At 40.3% G+C, this 14,620-nt stretch overlaps 1 protein-coding gene across 6 annotated transcripts in view; it reads left to right on the forward strand.

Moving 5' to 3' along the window:
* Pde6 (phosphodiesterase 6) overlaps positions 1–14,620 on the forward strand; it is a 388,896-nt gene that overhangs the window by 252,424 nt on the left and 121,852 nt on the right. For all 6 annotated transcript variants that reach the window (XM_065222467.1, XM_065222466.1, XM_065222469.1 and 3 more), the window contains one exon: positions 14,173–14,553. In XM_065222467.1, coding sequence (XP_065078539.1) covers positions 14,173–14,553 — 381 coding nt within the window. The remainder of the gene's footprint in view (positions 1–14,172; positions 14,554–14,620) is intronic.

Here is a 14,620-nt window from a genome sequence, read left to right on the forward strand (position 1 = left end):
CTTTCATAGACCGTCCTGACAGGTATGATTCGAACCAACGAACAAAGGCGACGGATACTCCAAATTTCTCGAGTTTTCGAAGCAGAATAGCATGGTTCACTCGGTCGAATGCAGCTTTGAAATCAGTGTATATAGCATCTACTTGCATGCCAGCGTCCATCGATCGAATGCACAATGAAGTGAATTGAGTGAGGTTCGTTGTCACAGATCTTTTTGGAAAAAATCCATGCTGGGCACTAGAGATGTAATTCTTGCTAGCTTCGAACAAGGCATCGTTCACGATTATCTCAAAGAGTTTGGAGCAAGCATTCAACGACGTTATCCCGCGGTAATTGGAAATATCACACTTGTCCCCCTTTTTGTGAATAGGAATCATGACCGAAGTCTTCCACGCGGATGGGAATGTCATTCGCTGTAATGAAATATTAAACAATTTCACTAGCGGCATCAATAAGACACTTGAGCAATTCTTAAGAATGCATGCAGGAATACCATCCGAACCGTATGACGCAGAATGTTTAAGTTTACGTATCGCTTTTTGTACGTGCTCCTCAGTGATTTGGAAAATTCCAAAGTCGAGCCTATCTGATGGTGTGTCATGGATGGCTGCATTTAGATGCGAGGACAAAATCGACATGTCCGAGAAGGCACTCTTGAAGTGATCAGCAAACAGCTCACACTTGTGGGCATCTGTGCTAGCAGAGCGGGCACCGAGATACATAGACGAAGGTAACCCATTTTCCTTACGCTTCGACCGAACAAAAGACCAGAAACGTTTGGGATGCAGGCGTAGATTTCTCTGCGTACGGTCTATATAACGAGCATACATTTCGCGGTTAAAGCTAGTGTATTTATTGCTGGCCAGAACAAAACGACGTTTCAGGTGTTGTGATCGATTACGTTTGAATTTCCGAAGAGCAGTACGTCGACGGCGCTTCAATCTACGAAGCCGATTGTTTGTCCATGGAGGTTTCAGAGTAGGACGCTGAAGTGGCACGTGAGCTTCGATAACACGACGTATCTCAGAGTTGAACGACTCAACGATGTCATCCAGATCTCGTTCGTCATCCAAAAATTGCCAATCAATCACAGAAAATGCTTCACTCATCAAGTCATAGTTGACACGGCGGAAATCAAATTGCGGGTTCTCGTGTGGCTGATCAAATCTCACTGGTGACGGCAAAGAAACGGCAACCTCAATAGCGGGATGTGCAGTGTCGAGTTCTACAAGAGATTCAACCGCTTCAGAAATGCTGCAGTTAGGTAGTGCTGTATCGTTCACCAGTACTAAGTCAAGAGTACGAGAACTGGCATTTTTCACAGAGTTGATTTGCGTCAGACCATTGAAACAAAAGGCATCATATAGAGCACCATCCGAAGTTGAAAAACGGGATATACTGGAATCTATATGAAGTCCGCCATCCTCTGAAGCAGTCCAATGCATGTTGGGGTGATTGTAGTCACCGAACTGAAGCGCAAAATCATGAGGTTTCAAGCATGATATTACTGAACTAACAGAATCGCTATGAAGCTGAATGAGGGACAGATCATCTCTACGATCAGGTGGTAGATATAATACTCCAATACTGACTGAACACGTTTGCAATTTGATTTTTACCCACAGCTGTTCCAAAGCATCACTAACTGGAGCTGGGTCGACACAGCAGCACAATCTGGTAGACACTGCAATCAAAACTCCACCGCCGCGCAGCTTTCTACTGTTCAGTGGATTGCGATCAGTCCGAAAAACAGTGAATGATCCACCAAATAGCTGAGTTGATAGGATGCAAGTGTCGAGCCACGTCTCGGTTAGAACTATCACATCATACTCCGAATCTGCCGCAGCGAGATAGAAGGCATCGATCTTCGTTCGGAGTCCACGGACATTTTGATAGAAGATACGAAGTTGAGAAGAAGAATATGAGGGAGGCATGCCAGTAATCTGTTGAGTCTGAGCGCAGACTGGGTGGATCACAGGACTACCACTTTCAATCTCAGGAACGAGTCGGTTGCGATGAACAAAAACAGCATCTTGCAGGACAAGGTCAGAGGGCCTCGATGCTTCTGGAGAATTACCTGCGACGTGCAGCGGCAACTGGATTGAACATGGTGAGGCTGGTGTGCTGTTATTGTCAATATTAGACCACAATTGTCGTGGAGCAGAGACGTAAGATGGTACTCTGGAAACCAAGATATTTACAGGCAGAGAAGTTGTTGTTTGCTGACTGTACTTGCCTACGATTTGATTTTGGAAGACCCCCTCTCTCAACTCATGCGCAGAGCTGGGACGACTGTTGAACGCTGGCAGCTTAGGCTCGACTGCGATGAGAGGACTGGGGGCTTCCACAAGGCTGGCGGCAAGTGTGCGTCCCAGTGGCATGTTGAAGACAACAGGATGTGATTTGTTTTGCAATAAGCGGCTGTAAGCATCATACATTTTAGGAAGAGAATTGCTCGAATTATCATCGTACTTGCCTGAAATAGGGTTTCGGAAGACCCCATCTTCACATCCAAACGCAGGACCGGGACGGCTGGAGGTCGCTGGCAGAATTGGCTCGACTGCGATGGGTGAATTAGGGGCTTCCAAAAAGCATGCGGCAAGTGTGCGTCCCGGTGTCCGACTAGGGTAAACCACGAACGAGTTTATTGACGAATTACGACTAGAAGTGATAAGCGTTTCAGGGACAGAATTGTTCGGAAAACTAGAATACTCGCCTGCAGTTGGATTTTGGAAGACCCCTTTTCCGGACTCATACACAGGACCGGGACGGCTGAAGGTCGCTGGCTGGAGGTGCTCGACTGTGATGAGGGGATCAGGGGCTTCCAAGAAGCTAGCGGCAAGTGAGCGTCCCGGATTCGGGTAGTAGGTAATACGACGTAGTGGCTCTGGGTCTTGACTCAGTGATATCACTCCGTCATAGGCATTTGATGAGGTGACTCGCTGGATTTCGGAGTTGTCTGCGGTGTATTTATTGGCAATCCAGGCGGCTTCCAAAAATTTTCGGCTTTGCGGTTGTCAACAAATTCACGAAACAGCATTCCTTTGGGCCATGTAGAGGACGACAATGCTTTCGCCTTCAAATTTGTAGAGACGCCTACTTTGAAGGAGACAAACGACATGGTTTGGATATCTTTACTCTTAGCAACCAGTCGGATAACTTCAACATCCTCCGTTGACAAACGATGCTTGGCAAGTTCGGTGATCTGCTCAGCAGAAACGTCACGGGAAATCCGAGATAGGTATAACCAAAACTTATCCTTAGAAACGGGAACAGTTAGACGGCCTAGACTTGGAGACGGCGAATCTCCGGTAGCAGTCATAAGAGGTGGCAAGTTATTGTCCTTTTTCTCGAATAACCGTCGGCTTCCTATGGTGCGTGACCTATTACCAGACCGTCTAGAGGACACCGGAGTGGTGGAAGTGGTATTGGTCAACTTTGTGAAATTGGATCGAATTTCGATTTTCAATTCCTCCAGAATTTCCAGTTATAGTTTCCCCAGTAGCTCAGTATGACCGCTCAGTTGTTTCTCCAAACCAGCATCGTAAGCAGCCTTCACGTTTTTCTTGTGACGAACGTCTGACATTATGGCAGCACAGGATTTACACATCCAGAAGAGCTGCCTATTCCGATCGATTTCATCCAACATTTCACTTGGCAGGTGACAGCATTTTAGGTGAAACACCGCGCTACAGAACCCACGGCAGGTAATGCGTTCCTCTTGGACATCATTGGTGCAAGCGTGGCAGATTACACTCATTTTGCAGGAACAAGGCGATGCAGACCAACAACGAAATTCCAACGTAGCGCAATACAACAGTAGGGTCCAGACGACAGCAATTCGCCGAAATTTATGTAGCAGTTACACCACGAGCTCAATGAAAGATTGCAAGCTTAAAAGTTTTGCTGGCAGATGGCGCTTCGGAAAAAAAAATTCGCGTGGGGAGTGCTTGGGAAAGTGTATGTAAACAATGAGTCACTTTCACTTTATCACCGCACCACGAAAATCACAACACACCGAACGAAATTCACGAAAACAGAAAGCAGTAGTACAAAAACTGAATCACGAACGACGAAAAAGTATTTTATAACCGATATAACACCGAAAAAAGTATCACTAATTAACGACCTAATCGCAGCAGAAAACGTAGCTAGCAGTGTTGCCAGAAAAATAATGTTGTCTTCCTTTTGTTGTAATGGCTAGTTTTTTCAAGTTGAAATTAATGTACACTATAGTAATCACTTATCAGTCGTAAGTATCTACTCGGTCAAAGTCAAAGTTATCTTTTTCGTTTTCTCTGATTCTTCTAAAAAATATCCAAACAAGTGCTCTTAAAACGATTGAGATGTATGCATAGCTATTCTAGAAGCCCTTCAAAATTTTTCTGAAATTCTTTCTGATCTACAGGTATACCTCGATATAACGTAACTGTCACTTTTCGCTTCCATCGTCGATTTCTCACAAGCAAAATTTCATTCACGCAAAGTAACAATACTATCGGACAGGGGAGATAATCCCCTATCTAATCGTAATTTTAATTTGTGTGGTTGAATTGTACAGGCATACCTGTACTAAGAGCAAGTGCGTAACCAGATTTACAACAAGAGAGCTGATTACGTCTATGACCAAGAGATTCCATTTCACATTCTTCTAATACAACTGAAGTAGAGAATTTGATGCCGGCTTGCAATTCCAAAAACTTATTTGCTCTGATCTCAACATCAGCAACCAGGAAATCGTGACCGAGATCAGCAACAGCAGTTTCAGCTACTGCAACAACTCTCATCCGTCAATCCATGCAGAATTGCACCATCAATAAATTAAAAATCGTAATCTGCAACCATTGCTTGGTGGTTTCGGTAGTTGAAATACGTTTTTTATCATGACCAACATGGGCCAATATTAGGGTCGAAGAACTTGAAGTTCGTTTCTGCCAAAACGAATGGTGATCGAAATACTCGTACCACCTGAACTGAACCATCTATTCCAAGGCTAGTCACACCATCATCAGTAGTGGAGGTTGTGACGCTGGTGGTGCTTGAGCTGGATATTCATTCAACGATCCTAAACAACAGGATATAAATGCTTTCAAGAATAATAGGGCTCAACAATAAGAAAATCCGGAGAATCCTGCTATACCACACCAGGCGTTTACGAAACCATCAACTATGCAAATTCTTATCGTGGTGGCGTGGCTCTTCGTTTGATTTGCACGGACAGCCATGACGTTACTTTTTCACCTCACTAGTTACAGAGAGCTACTCAACTCGCAGTAGAGAGGGGTCTTATTCCTGTTTTCGAAAATTTCAATTCAGGCGTTGGAAACGATCAATTGAGCTTGAACCTTTTTCCAAAGAACTACACATATGTTCAATTTTACGATTACAAAATATTAAATTTTTGGAAGCACCTCCCGGAAAGTGAGACAACAGGTAAAATTGTTCAAAATAATAGCAGTACTAATAATTTTCATTTCAGCTTAATTTTGAGATTTTAAATTTAACATTTCTCATAATTCTAACAATTCCCACCCAATTAACAAATGTACATAATAGTTAAAAATATTTAAAATATTTGCAGCACGTAAATTTTCAAATAAAAAACTGCTATTATTTTGAACAATTTTACCTGGCAGGTGCTTCCAAAAATTTAATATTTTGAAATCGTAAAATTGAACATATTTCTAGTTCTTTGGCGAACGTTTCAGCTCAATTGATCATAAGCTAACAAAGTTACATCATGTCAAAGTTGACAATTTTGTATGAAAATTGGCATGCACTGCAATTTTGTGGAACACAACTGTACATTGTCGAAGGATAGGATCAGGGGAGGAGCTTAGAGGTGGATTTTTGTTGTCTCATCAGAGCGTTGTTGCCAGTGTGAAAGGTAGTTCGGTTCTAGATTCGTGGAGTTCGACCGGCGGTGGGACAAGACAAAATAAAACAAATAAAGAGAGACAAAAGACAAAGTAATTAAATTCTTATACTATACATTTGAAGAAACAAATAAACCGACTGTATATAGCAGATATCACGAGTTCCCAACACGTCTCTGATAGGAAAATAGGGTTGTCTTCCTTAGGCCTCGAGGGTATTCAAAAGTCGCACTTTAGCGGTGTCATTATCCGTACATTGCCAAACTGCCTGATCGATGCCGTCGCCACGCTATGTCTGAAGGACTTTTTTTGCAACATTCATGTACCTCAGATTTTCCTTGATAGGATGTTAGTATTGATCATAACAATCAAATCTGTGATAGTTTTAAAATATTTCATCTTGGGTTTTTTGAGAAAAAGTGTTTTGAAGTTGGACTATTGACGATACAAAACTATTACGAATTGAACAAATGCAGTTAAACAAGGTTCAAATGATGATTGCATTAATCTAAATGGCATTAAAGAGTTCTCTTTGACTCTCAAGTAAGATCCGTATTGATTATGTCGACTTTGACGAAAATCAATTAATATGTTTTGCTAGAACAACTTCTTAATTAATTTCTCTTCCCTCATAAGAGTAAAAGAGAAAGAAACGAGCAGGACAGTCTGAGGCAGCCACGTAATCGTAGTAGGCATTGATTTTCGTCCTGTTTCGAGCGTTTTTGTTTTTATTGGAGGTATCGTGTAGAAAAACTTGAAAAAAAAATTTAAAAAAAACTGCATGAAGAAAATAGAGAGTTCGCTTGTTGTGCTTCGAAAAAGCGACTCTGTAAAAAAAAATCAAGCCGCTTTAGTAGCGACGATCGTTGAAAGATTTTTACTGGAGTTCAATAAAGGAGATGGTAGGTATCCGCAAGTTTTGTGCCCCGTACTCAGCAGGTGGTGAAGTTAAATTTGCTTGGATTTAAAAAAAAATAAATATATATGTTTGACTTAATGGCGAGATCGAAAATAAATTCTGGCAACCATGACGAATTGGTTTGAAAATCGTCTTTCCGATAATACAGGAACGAAACTCACATGAAGTTAGCTACGTTTGCCCAGTGAGTTTAGGTAGTCCTAACCTTGAATTACTACAGAATTGCTAGAGCTTCATTGCAATTCCCAAATTTTGAATAAGGAAACATTCAGGAAGGTTCAGCGACTTTCTAGGAAATTCTGCGAACTATAGGGAACTGTAGTGAATTTTAGGAAAGTTCGACAAACTTTAAATAAGTTCCTCCAAAGAAGCAGAGAAATTCAACAACTTTCAGAGAAGTTCATTGAACTTCAGGAAAGACTTCAGGAAAATTCTTCAAACTTTAAAGGTGTGCTTCGCTCTCCAGATCTGCCAACTTCAGGGACATTTTGTGAGCTTCAGAGGAGTTGAATGTCCTCCTGGTAAGTTCTACGAACTTGAAGAGAGTTCTGTGAACTATAGAAATATTATATGAATTTCTATGATGTTCTGCAAACAGTTCTTTAAACGTGGGGAAATTTTTGCAAACTTTATGATGGTCTGTGAACCACAGGGAAAATTTAATAACATTAGGAAAGTACTATGAATTTTAAAAAATATCTGAGAATTTCAGGAAAAAAATCAAGAACATCAAAGAAAATCATGAAAGTTTGAAGAATGTCATCGAAGTTCAACGAAATCAAGGAAAAACTTATGAACAGGGATTTGAATTTGAATGTAACTTCTATAAGCTGTATCATCGGGTCGTTGGTGGAACAACTCCCACTCCATGTCTAAGAAAACAGGTAAAATAGTGAGAATTTGTTGCGATATCTCTTTCTCTTTTACACTTCCTTTATGAAATGTGATCGAGGGTATGAGCAGGGTGGAAGGGCGTAAAAATGAGAGTTTGTCACCTAAAAAAATCGTGAGTACGGCTCATGCATGTTGCATTGCCGTTTACCGGTTTAAAAAAGGGAGCGGTTTATGAAAATTGAGGTTCACAAATATCCAGAAGAAAGATGTTAACAAGAAGTTCAAACCAAACTCGACAGTCAAAGTTGTGCGGGTGTGTAGATGTTTGTAAGAAAAAAACACCACAGAAAAAAAAGGAATTCATAAAAAATTTCAAATTATGTCGGACGCAGGTTTCTCCTGAGAAACGTCATGCATATAGTGAACACCGGAAAATTCAGAATCTCTCCAAATTGGCAGATGAAAGTAAGCATCACTTTGTTGCCAAAAGCATTAGATAGTTAGCAAGCAAAAAAACTAGCCTAGGTTAGTTTTTCAAACGTAGCAGGAAGACCAATGGGTTTAATTTTGAAACAGTCAGGAAAAAAAATCTAGGATTTCTCACGAAGATTTACTCAGTTTTAAGAAAGAGCTTAATCTGAGTGTTTATAAGGTTAGTATGTAACAGTTATCTTTATAACTTCAAATTTTACATGACTTTAAACTATACTTTTGTTATATTTCAGACGCTAAAATTGGCTAAATGTATGAGACGTACCGGCCGTCAAACTATCCAGCCCGACCTCAAATCAGCTATGAGGAAAGACAACGCGACCAAGAATGATCCCAATAACGCAATATGGTGGCTGCCGCAAATGCGACTCAGCATACGCAATTTGGATTCGCTGGTCGCCATTGTAGGTGCTTGATAAACGCCATTGCCTGATTGATAATCGTGCAGTTTTTGAAGGAAGAAATTTTAATCATCAGCTAATGAAAAACAACCCATCGCTGATTTTTCGATAATTTGTGTAAAAAAGCCTAAAATTTTTTAAGAAAAATATAAAAACACCCTCTATCTACAAACCATGAAAACCATAAAAAACGAATGTTTTCAAATATAAAATCCCTATTCTTTAATATCATTATGTTTCATCATTACAAGTACTTTTAATAACCTTTCATTTGATATTTTGATCTTTGAAATTGGCCGAGTTGTTCAAAAGTTATAATTTTTTGAAAAAAGTCATTTTTGAAAAAAAAAAAAAAAAACGATTTTTTGGACTATCCTAACGTTGAAATAGTCACCTTAATGACAAAATAAAAAAAAAAAAAACATTGTGCGATAAGGATCAAAACTACCATTTCCTACCAAATTTTGAGAACCACTATATCGTTTTGCAATGGAATGGCTCAATAATAGTAAATTTAAAGACTAAGCTATTGTTTAATTATTTTATTAATTTAAAATATCTGACATTGTTACGATATCTGACGGTACCGAAGAGCGAATCTTACTGTATCATTGAAACTTAGTGTTTTGACAACTTTAATCCCCTTTTGAATCATTTTCAGCTGAATTTGTTTCGATCCGTAACAGTTTTGTATAATCAATAGTCCGTATACGCCTTTGTTAACAGCTAAGTAAACTTCAAAACACATTTTCTCAAAAAACCCAAGATGAAATATTTTAAAACCTTTGCAGATTTGATTGTTAGGATCAATACTAACTTCCTGTGAAGATAAAACTGAGGTACATGAATGTTGCAAAAAAAGTGCCTTCAGACATTGCGTACGTTGTAGCCGTTTCCACACCGACAGATGTTGCTGTCCACGAGGTTTATTCTATTGAGATGAGCATCTAGCGAGTAGTGGTTGGACCTAAGTCTACTAATCACGCGAATGAGGTCACGACTTAAACCCAAGCCTTTAAACCACGCTCTCGAAGAAACATTAGGAATAATTGAATGTAACCACCGTCCAAGATTTCCATTGTCCCAATCGGTTTGCCAACTCGAAAGAGTACTCTGACGCACTAAATGGTAACATTCATCGTCTGACATTTGCCTGTCATACAATTCGCCTTTGCGAGAGAGTCCGCCTTCTCATTGCCTGGTTTTGAGCAATGTGAGGGGACCCATACACAGGTAATCATTTATGATCTTTCGACCAGGACACTCATCTGCTCTCTTACCTTTGAAAGGAAATAAGATGAGTGCCTACTTGTTTTCAAGGCGCTAGAGTTTCATTGAAGACACCGAAGCCAGTGGATCCAGACGGGTCCCGTCTACCGTCTGTAAAATATCTTTTCATGAAATTGACGTGTTGGTACATTTCAGTAAAAATACGCGGGATAATAATAGGTCGAAGTTGATCGGGAATCTCATGAGATTGAGATCATTTTCAATTGAAGAACTGCGATTGGTGAAGTGAGCACGGTCTGGAGTGTGACAAGGAAGACAGATATCTGACGATATGTAGTGATGATAGATTCTCATGAATAGAGATTGTGTGTTCAGCCCAAGAATTTCTACAAAATTTCCAATCTTAAGTGTGTTCGTCATTCCGCAATTGATTAGTATACTGAGAGAAAGGGAGCTCTCAGAAACGGTTCTGGAGGGGTGTTACTCCTGCCAGAACCTCGAGACTCATGTTATGCGTTGAGTGCATACAGCCGATAGCAATACTCAGACAACGGTATTGAATTCGTTCTAATTTTATTAGGTGACTTTTTCTTGCCGCAAATTGAAGCTCTAGGCTAATGTGGAAATATTATAAGTTGAGTTTTGGAAGCGTTGGGAGAAATATTCCATTTTTGTAAATAAAAATAGAAAATATCTAAACTTTTCTGCAGTCTGCTGCAAATAACACGAAGATTTCTTCCTTTAGGTGAAATGCCTGTGTCATTGGCGAACCTTGAGGCAAATCAGGGAGGTCCGAAGTGAAAATGTTACATAATATAGGCGCAAGAAAGCTACCCTGAGGAACTTTAGCTCGAACCGGTAGTCGCTCAGATTTGGAATTTTGATAATTTATCTGCAGAGCTCTGGCAGGTTAATAGGTTTCAACTAATTTCATAATATGGAATGGAAAATTGAACTTTTTCAATTTAGCAATCAAAGAAGCTTCATGCCAAACACTGTCCAATGCTTTTTCTCTGTTTAGAAGAGCAACTCCAGTTGAGCAGCCTTCAGATTTGTTGTTAAATTGGTAACTCTTAAGAGTTGATGAGTAGTTGAATGCCCATGGCGAAATCCAAACTGCTCATCTGCAAAAACTGAGTTCGTATTGATGTGAAGCATCAGTCTATTTAAAATTATCTTTTAAAAAAGTTTACTTTTCGAAGAAAGCAAACTTATTGGACGGTAGCTAAAAGCTTCAGCTGGATTTTTATCCGGCTGCAAAATTGGAACAACTTTTGCATTTTTCCATTTATCAAGAAAGTATGCCAAATGGAAACATTTGTTAAATAGTTCCATTAAAACCAGGAGCTTTCACTACAAAATTTATACGAAAAATGAGACAATATGAAAATTTGGATTTTCGCTATTCGTTACTATTAAAATTTTAGCTAGCTTACTATGATCAACCGTTTTCGCTGGTGGTCTTACGGTCAGTGATTTTAATTTGGAAGTTGAGTGAGTCATTGGGTCCCTGCTCTAGACTGTCGGCCAGCGACCCGGATAATTCGCCGTTCATCGCCAGTTTGTCGTGCCCGTTATCGTCCCTTCAAAATAACCATCTTCAAATGACCACCCCTCATGACCTCCCAACAAGCAGTTGTTCATTAGAGTGATGCAAAATTTGAAATTTTTGCTCCACAGTACTTAAACGATTCCAAATCGGATCCTGACTAACCTCTCAAAATTTGAACCCATTTGGTGAGAAACTGAGATCGCACAAACCATTTGAAGTTTGTATGGGAATTACTATGGTAAAACCAAGAGTTTTGTTCATGTCTATCTAATAATTCACCATATCGGTCTGTTCAAAAGCTTTCAACTGTACTTGTAGGAAATTTTCCCAGCTACAACTTTGCTGAAAATCACTTTTTGATTAAATGCAAGGATCGAAAGTTATCAATGGTTCAATGTAGTTGTAGCTGAGAAAATTTTCTATAAGAATGGCTATTGAACTGTTTTGCAGCTTAATATGGAAAAAGACTAGAAGGCAAAGAACAAAAAGTTGAGATTTCCCATAGTAATTTACATGCAAACTTCAAATGGCTTGTGTTTCTAACCAAATGAGTTGTAACTTTGGGAGGCTAATCAGGACCCGATTTGAAACCATTTAAGCACTGTGGAGCGAAAAAGTCAAATTTTGCAACAGTCTATTGTTCATCCATCTGGTGAGATAGCAATTGGCAAATCAATGTTGGCCTCCGTGTAGAATAGAAGAACTATGAAAGTGAAGACGATCTAAAAAAATTTCTTGGTGAAGTATACGAGTGCAACCTTCAAAGGCATTTATATTGGGAACAAATAAGTTAAATAAAATCTGTTTTTGACGTAGGATTACATCTTTCGGCAACATAGTAGGGGTGCAATTTTAAAACCCAAAATCGACCGCCTTACGAAAAGTGGTCAGGTTTGGCCAGTTATAACTCTGTCAATGATGGATGGATTTTAATTCTAAGCAAACCAATCGATTGAAAATTTATCTACAAATCTGCTAAGACTAACACTTCATCAATTTTCAATAGGTCATTATTGAAAATTACACGAATGTCCAACTGTTGCAATGATGATCAAAATTATCACCAATTGCCTGCAAAAAGTGTTCCCTAACACAGATTTTAAAATCGAATTCCTTTCGGTCTCGCCAAACGGTGCTTATTTAATCACCGTGTGTGGTGGGGTCTGGTTGGTCGTCATCATCATCAGCAGCAGCAGTGCTTTCGGAACGTGGCGTTGAACGTAGTTCTCCAGTACACAATGAAAGGCTGCCCGCAAGCAGCGAGCTGCAGTCCACATGAGCATTCATTCGCCGAAGAAGGAGGAAGAAGCCGCACCGCTACTAATCGGATTCAGTGGGTCTTCGTGATTTAATTTGGGTCATCTATGCCAAGCGTGTCACCCTCGTCCCAAACATCATATAGCTCGCCAGCTTCATCCGTGTTGAACACCTTAATAGGTCAGTATTACCATAGAGACTAGAAGGTCCCGAAGAAACGTGCTCAACTTTTTGGCTCAGCTGTGGTATTATCCTCGGTCCCAAGCTAATCGATACACCCATCCAAATATTGATACCGAGCACGTAATACCAATACTACCGACGTCAGGGAGGCAGCTCCCACACCTGGACCCTACCTATCGACACATAAACTCATGGACCGGGGACCAACGACTTTACTTCTCTTCCGACTGTGCCGACTGGGATTGAGGCCCTTGGAGTGAGAGTCAATCACGCTTGCCACTAGAACACCGGCGCCGCCTAATAAAATCGGGTTGATGCTACGTTAGTAGAAAACTTAAGGACTACTCAATAGATATATGATATAGAAAAAATAATTTCTTTTCAGATTTTTTGTTGTATACAAACATGTTTGCTTTACTACCGCTGTAACAGCTCCATTTGCAAAATTAAAGCATTTTAGGATTGCATTCGTATAGCGCTCCGTAGAAAATTTTGAAATCATCATCACTTTCATAGTTTTTCTATTCTCAACATTGATTTGCCCATACATTTTTACGCAGTCACTGAGTCATATTCAACCAATTTCGTTTATATAAGGTCTGAGCCAAAGGGCTTATCAGTGTTAAAGAAATGTACAAATGTTTAATGGTGTTCGTATTTCATTGCAATGTTTATCTTTTTACTTTTAAAACTGCCTTCGATCTGTCAGCAAGGCTGCAGGTTTCTCAAAATATAACGTACTGCTTGCATGAGATGACACTTTTCCAAATATTTCAACCCTGGTCTTCATTCGCAGGGAATCACTCTTCGGCCAGCACAAGATACAACTTTCCACCAATCCACTTTACCTTGCCAACGACTCTACGCAAATCGATATACCAAGGGAATGCAACCATAATGTATCAACTTAACGAATATCCATATTTTCCCCCTCCAACCGGTGCTCAAGGGAAGCATTTCGCATTAATCCTCCGTCGTCATCGTCGTCGTCGTCACTGCCTGTGAAAGTATAATTCCTATGACAAAGTCAATTGTACAGGTTCCCATCAGCTTCGCTATTTAGCTTCTATTTCGGTGAAATCCCGGATGGAGCAAAGCCCAAAACGACCTCGTTACCGGCTCGCCCGTCGATGACGCTGATCGGAGACGATGACGACAAACGATAATGTCATTCGGCTCGACTCTCGACTCGATATGTTAAATAATTGAAAATTATATTTTCCGCAAATGGTGGGGGTAGTGAACGGCACATCAGAGCTCGAATGGGATGGGATTTGATTGCGAGACTTCCGAGAAATGTCAATATCTGTGTTGTGGTGTGATTGAAATATGGGTGATTTTGTAGGGAGGAATTTTTTGTTGTGTGGGGGTTTTTTTTATTGGATCGGATTGATTGCTGACTTTTTTTTCGACTTAATTCCTATTACAGAAATCTAACTCCAATCGCTTCACAATGATTTTCGAACTTGGCAGCAGCAGTTCTTCAGCAGCCAACATTTCACGACCCTCGGTCAACGACCTCAATAGCTCAACGTTGGCTCAGATTGCTGAGTATGTGGCTTCTACTGGTGAAACGCTCAACATCAACGATGTTAACGAGTGGCTTAAGGACCAGCCGATTTATCATCCTCAGCACCAACAACAGCAGCAGCATCAACAACGACAACAACAACAACAACAACATCCACAAGCAGCTGGAGAGGGTCAACCACATGGTTCTTCCGATGAACTTAGCGCCAAAACCATCCTCTGCATGCCGATCATCAATGGGCAGAAGATTGTGATTGGTGTCGCTCAATTAATTAATAAGGTTAGCCAGCGACGACCGCCTCATGAGGAGATTTTCCAGCCTTGGTTAATTGGCGTTTTGCATTTCC

Source organism: Ochlerotatus camptorhynchus, unplaced genomic scaffold (genome assembly GCF_037179485.1).
Source record: "Ochlerotatus camptorhynchus isolate MF236.1 unplaced genomic scaffold, CSIRO-AGI_Acam_v1.1 ptg000170l, whole genome shotgun sequence".
Classification (NCBI taxonomy): Eukaryota; Metazoa; Arthropoda; class Insecta; order Diptera; family Culicidae; genus Ochlerotatus; species Ochlerotatus camptorhynchus.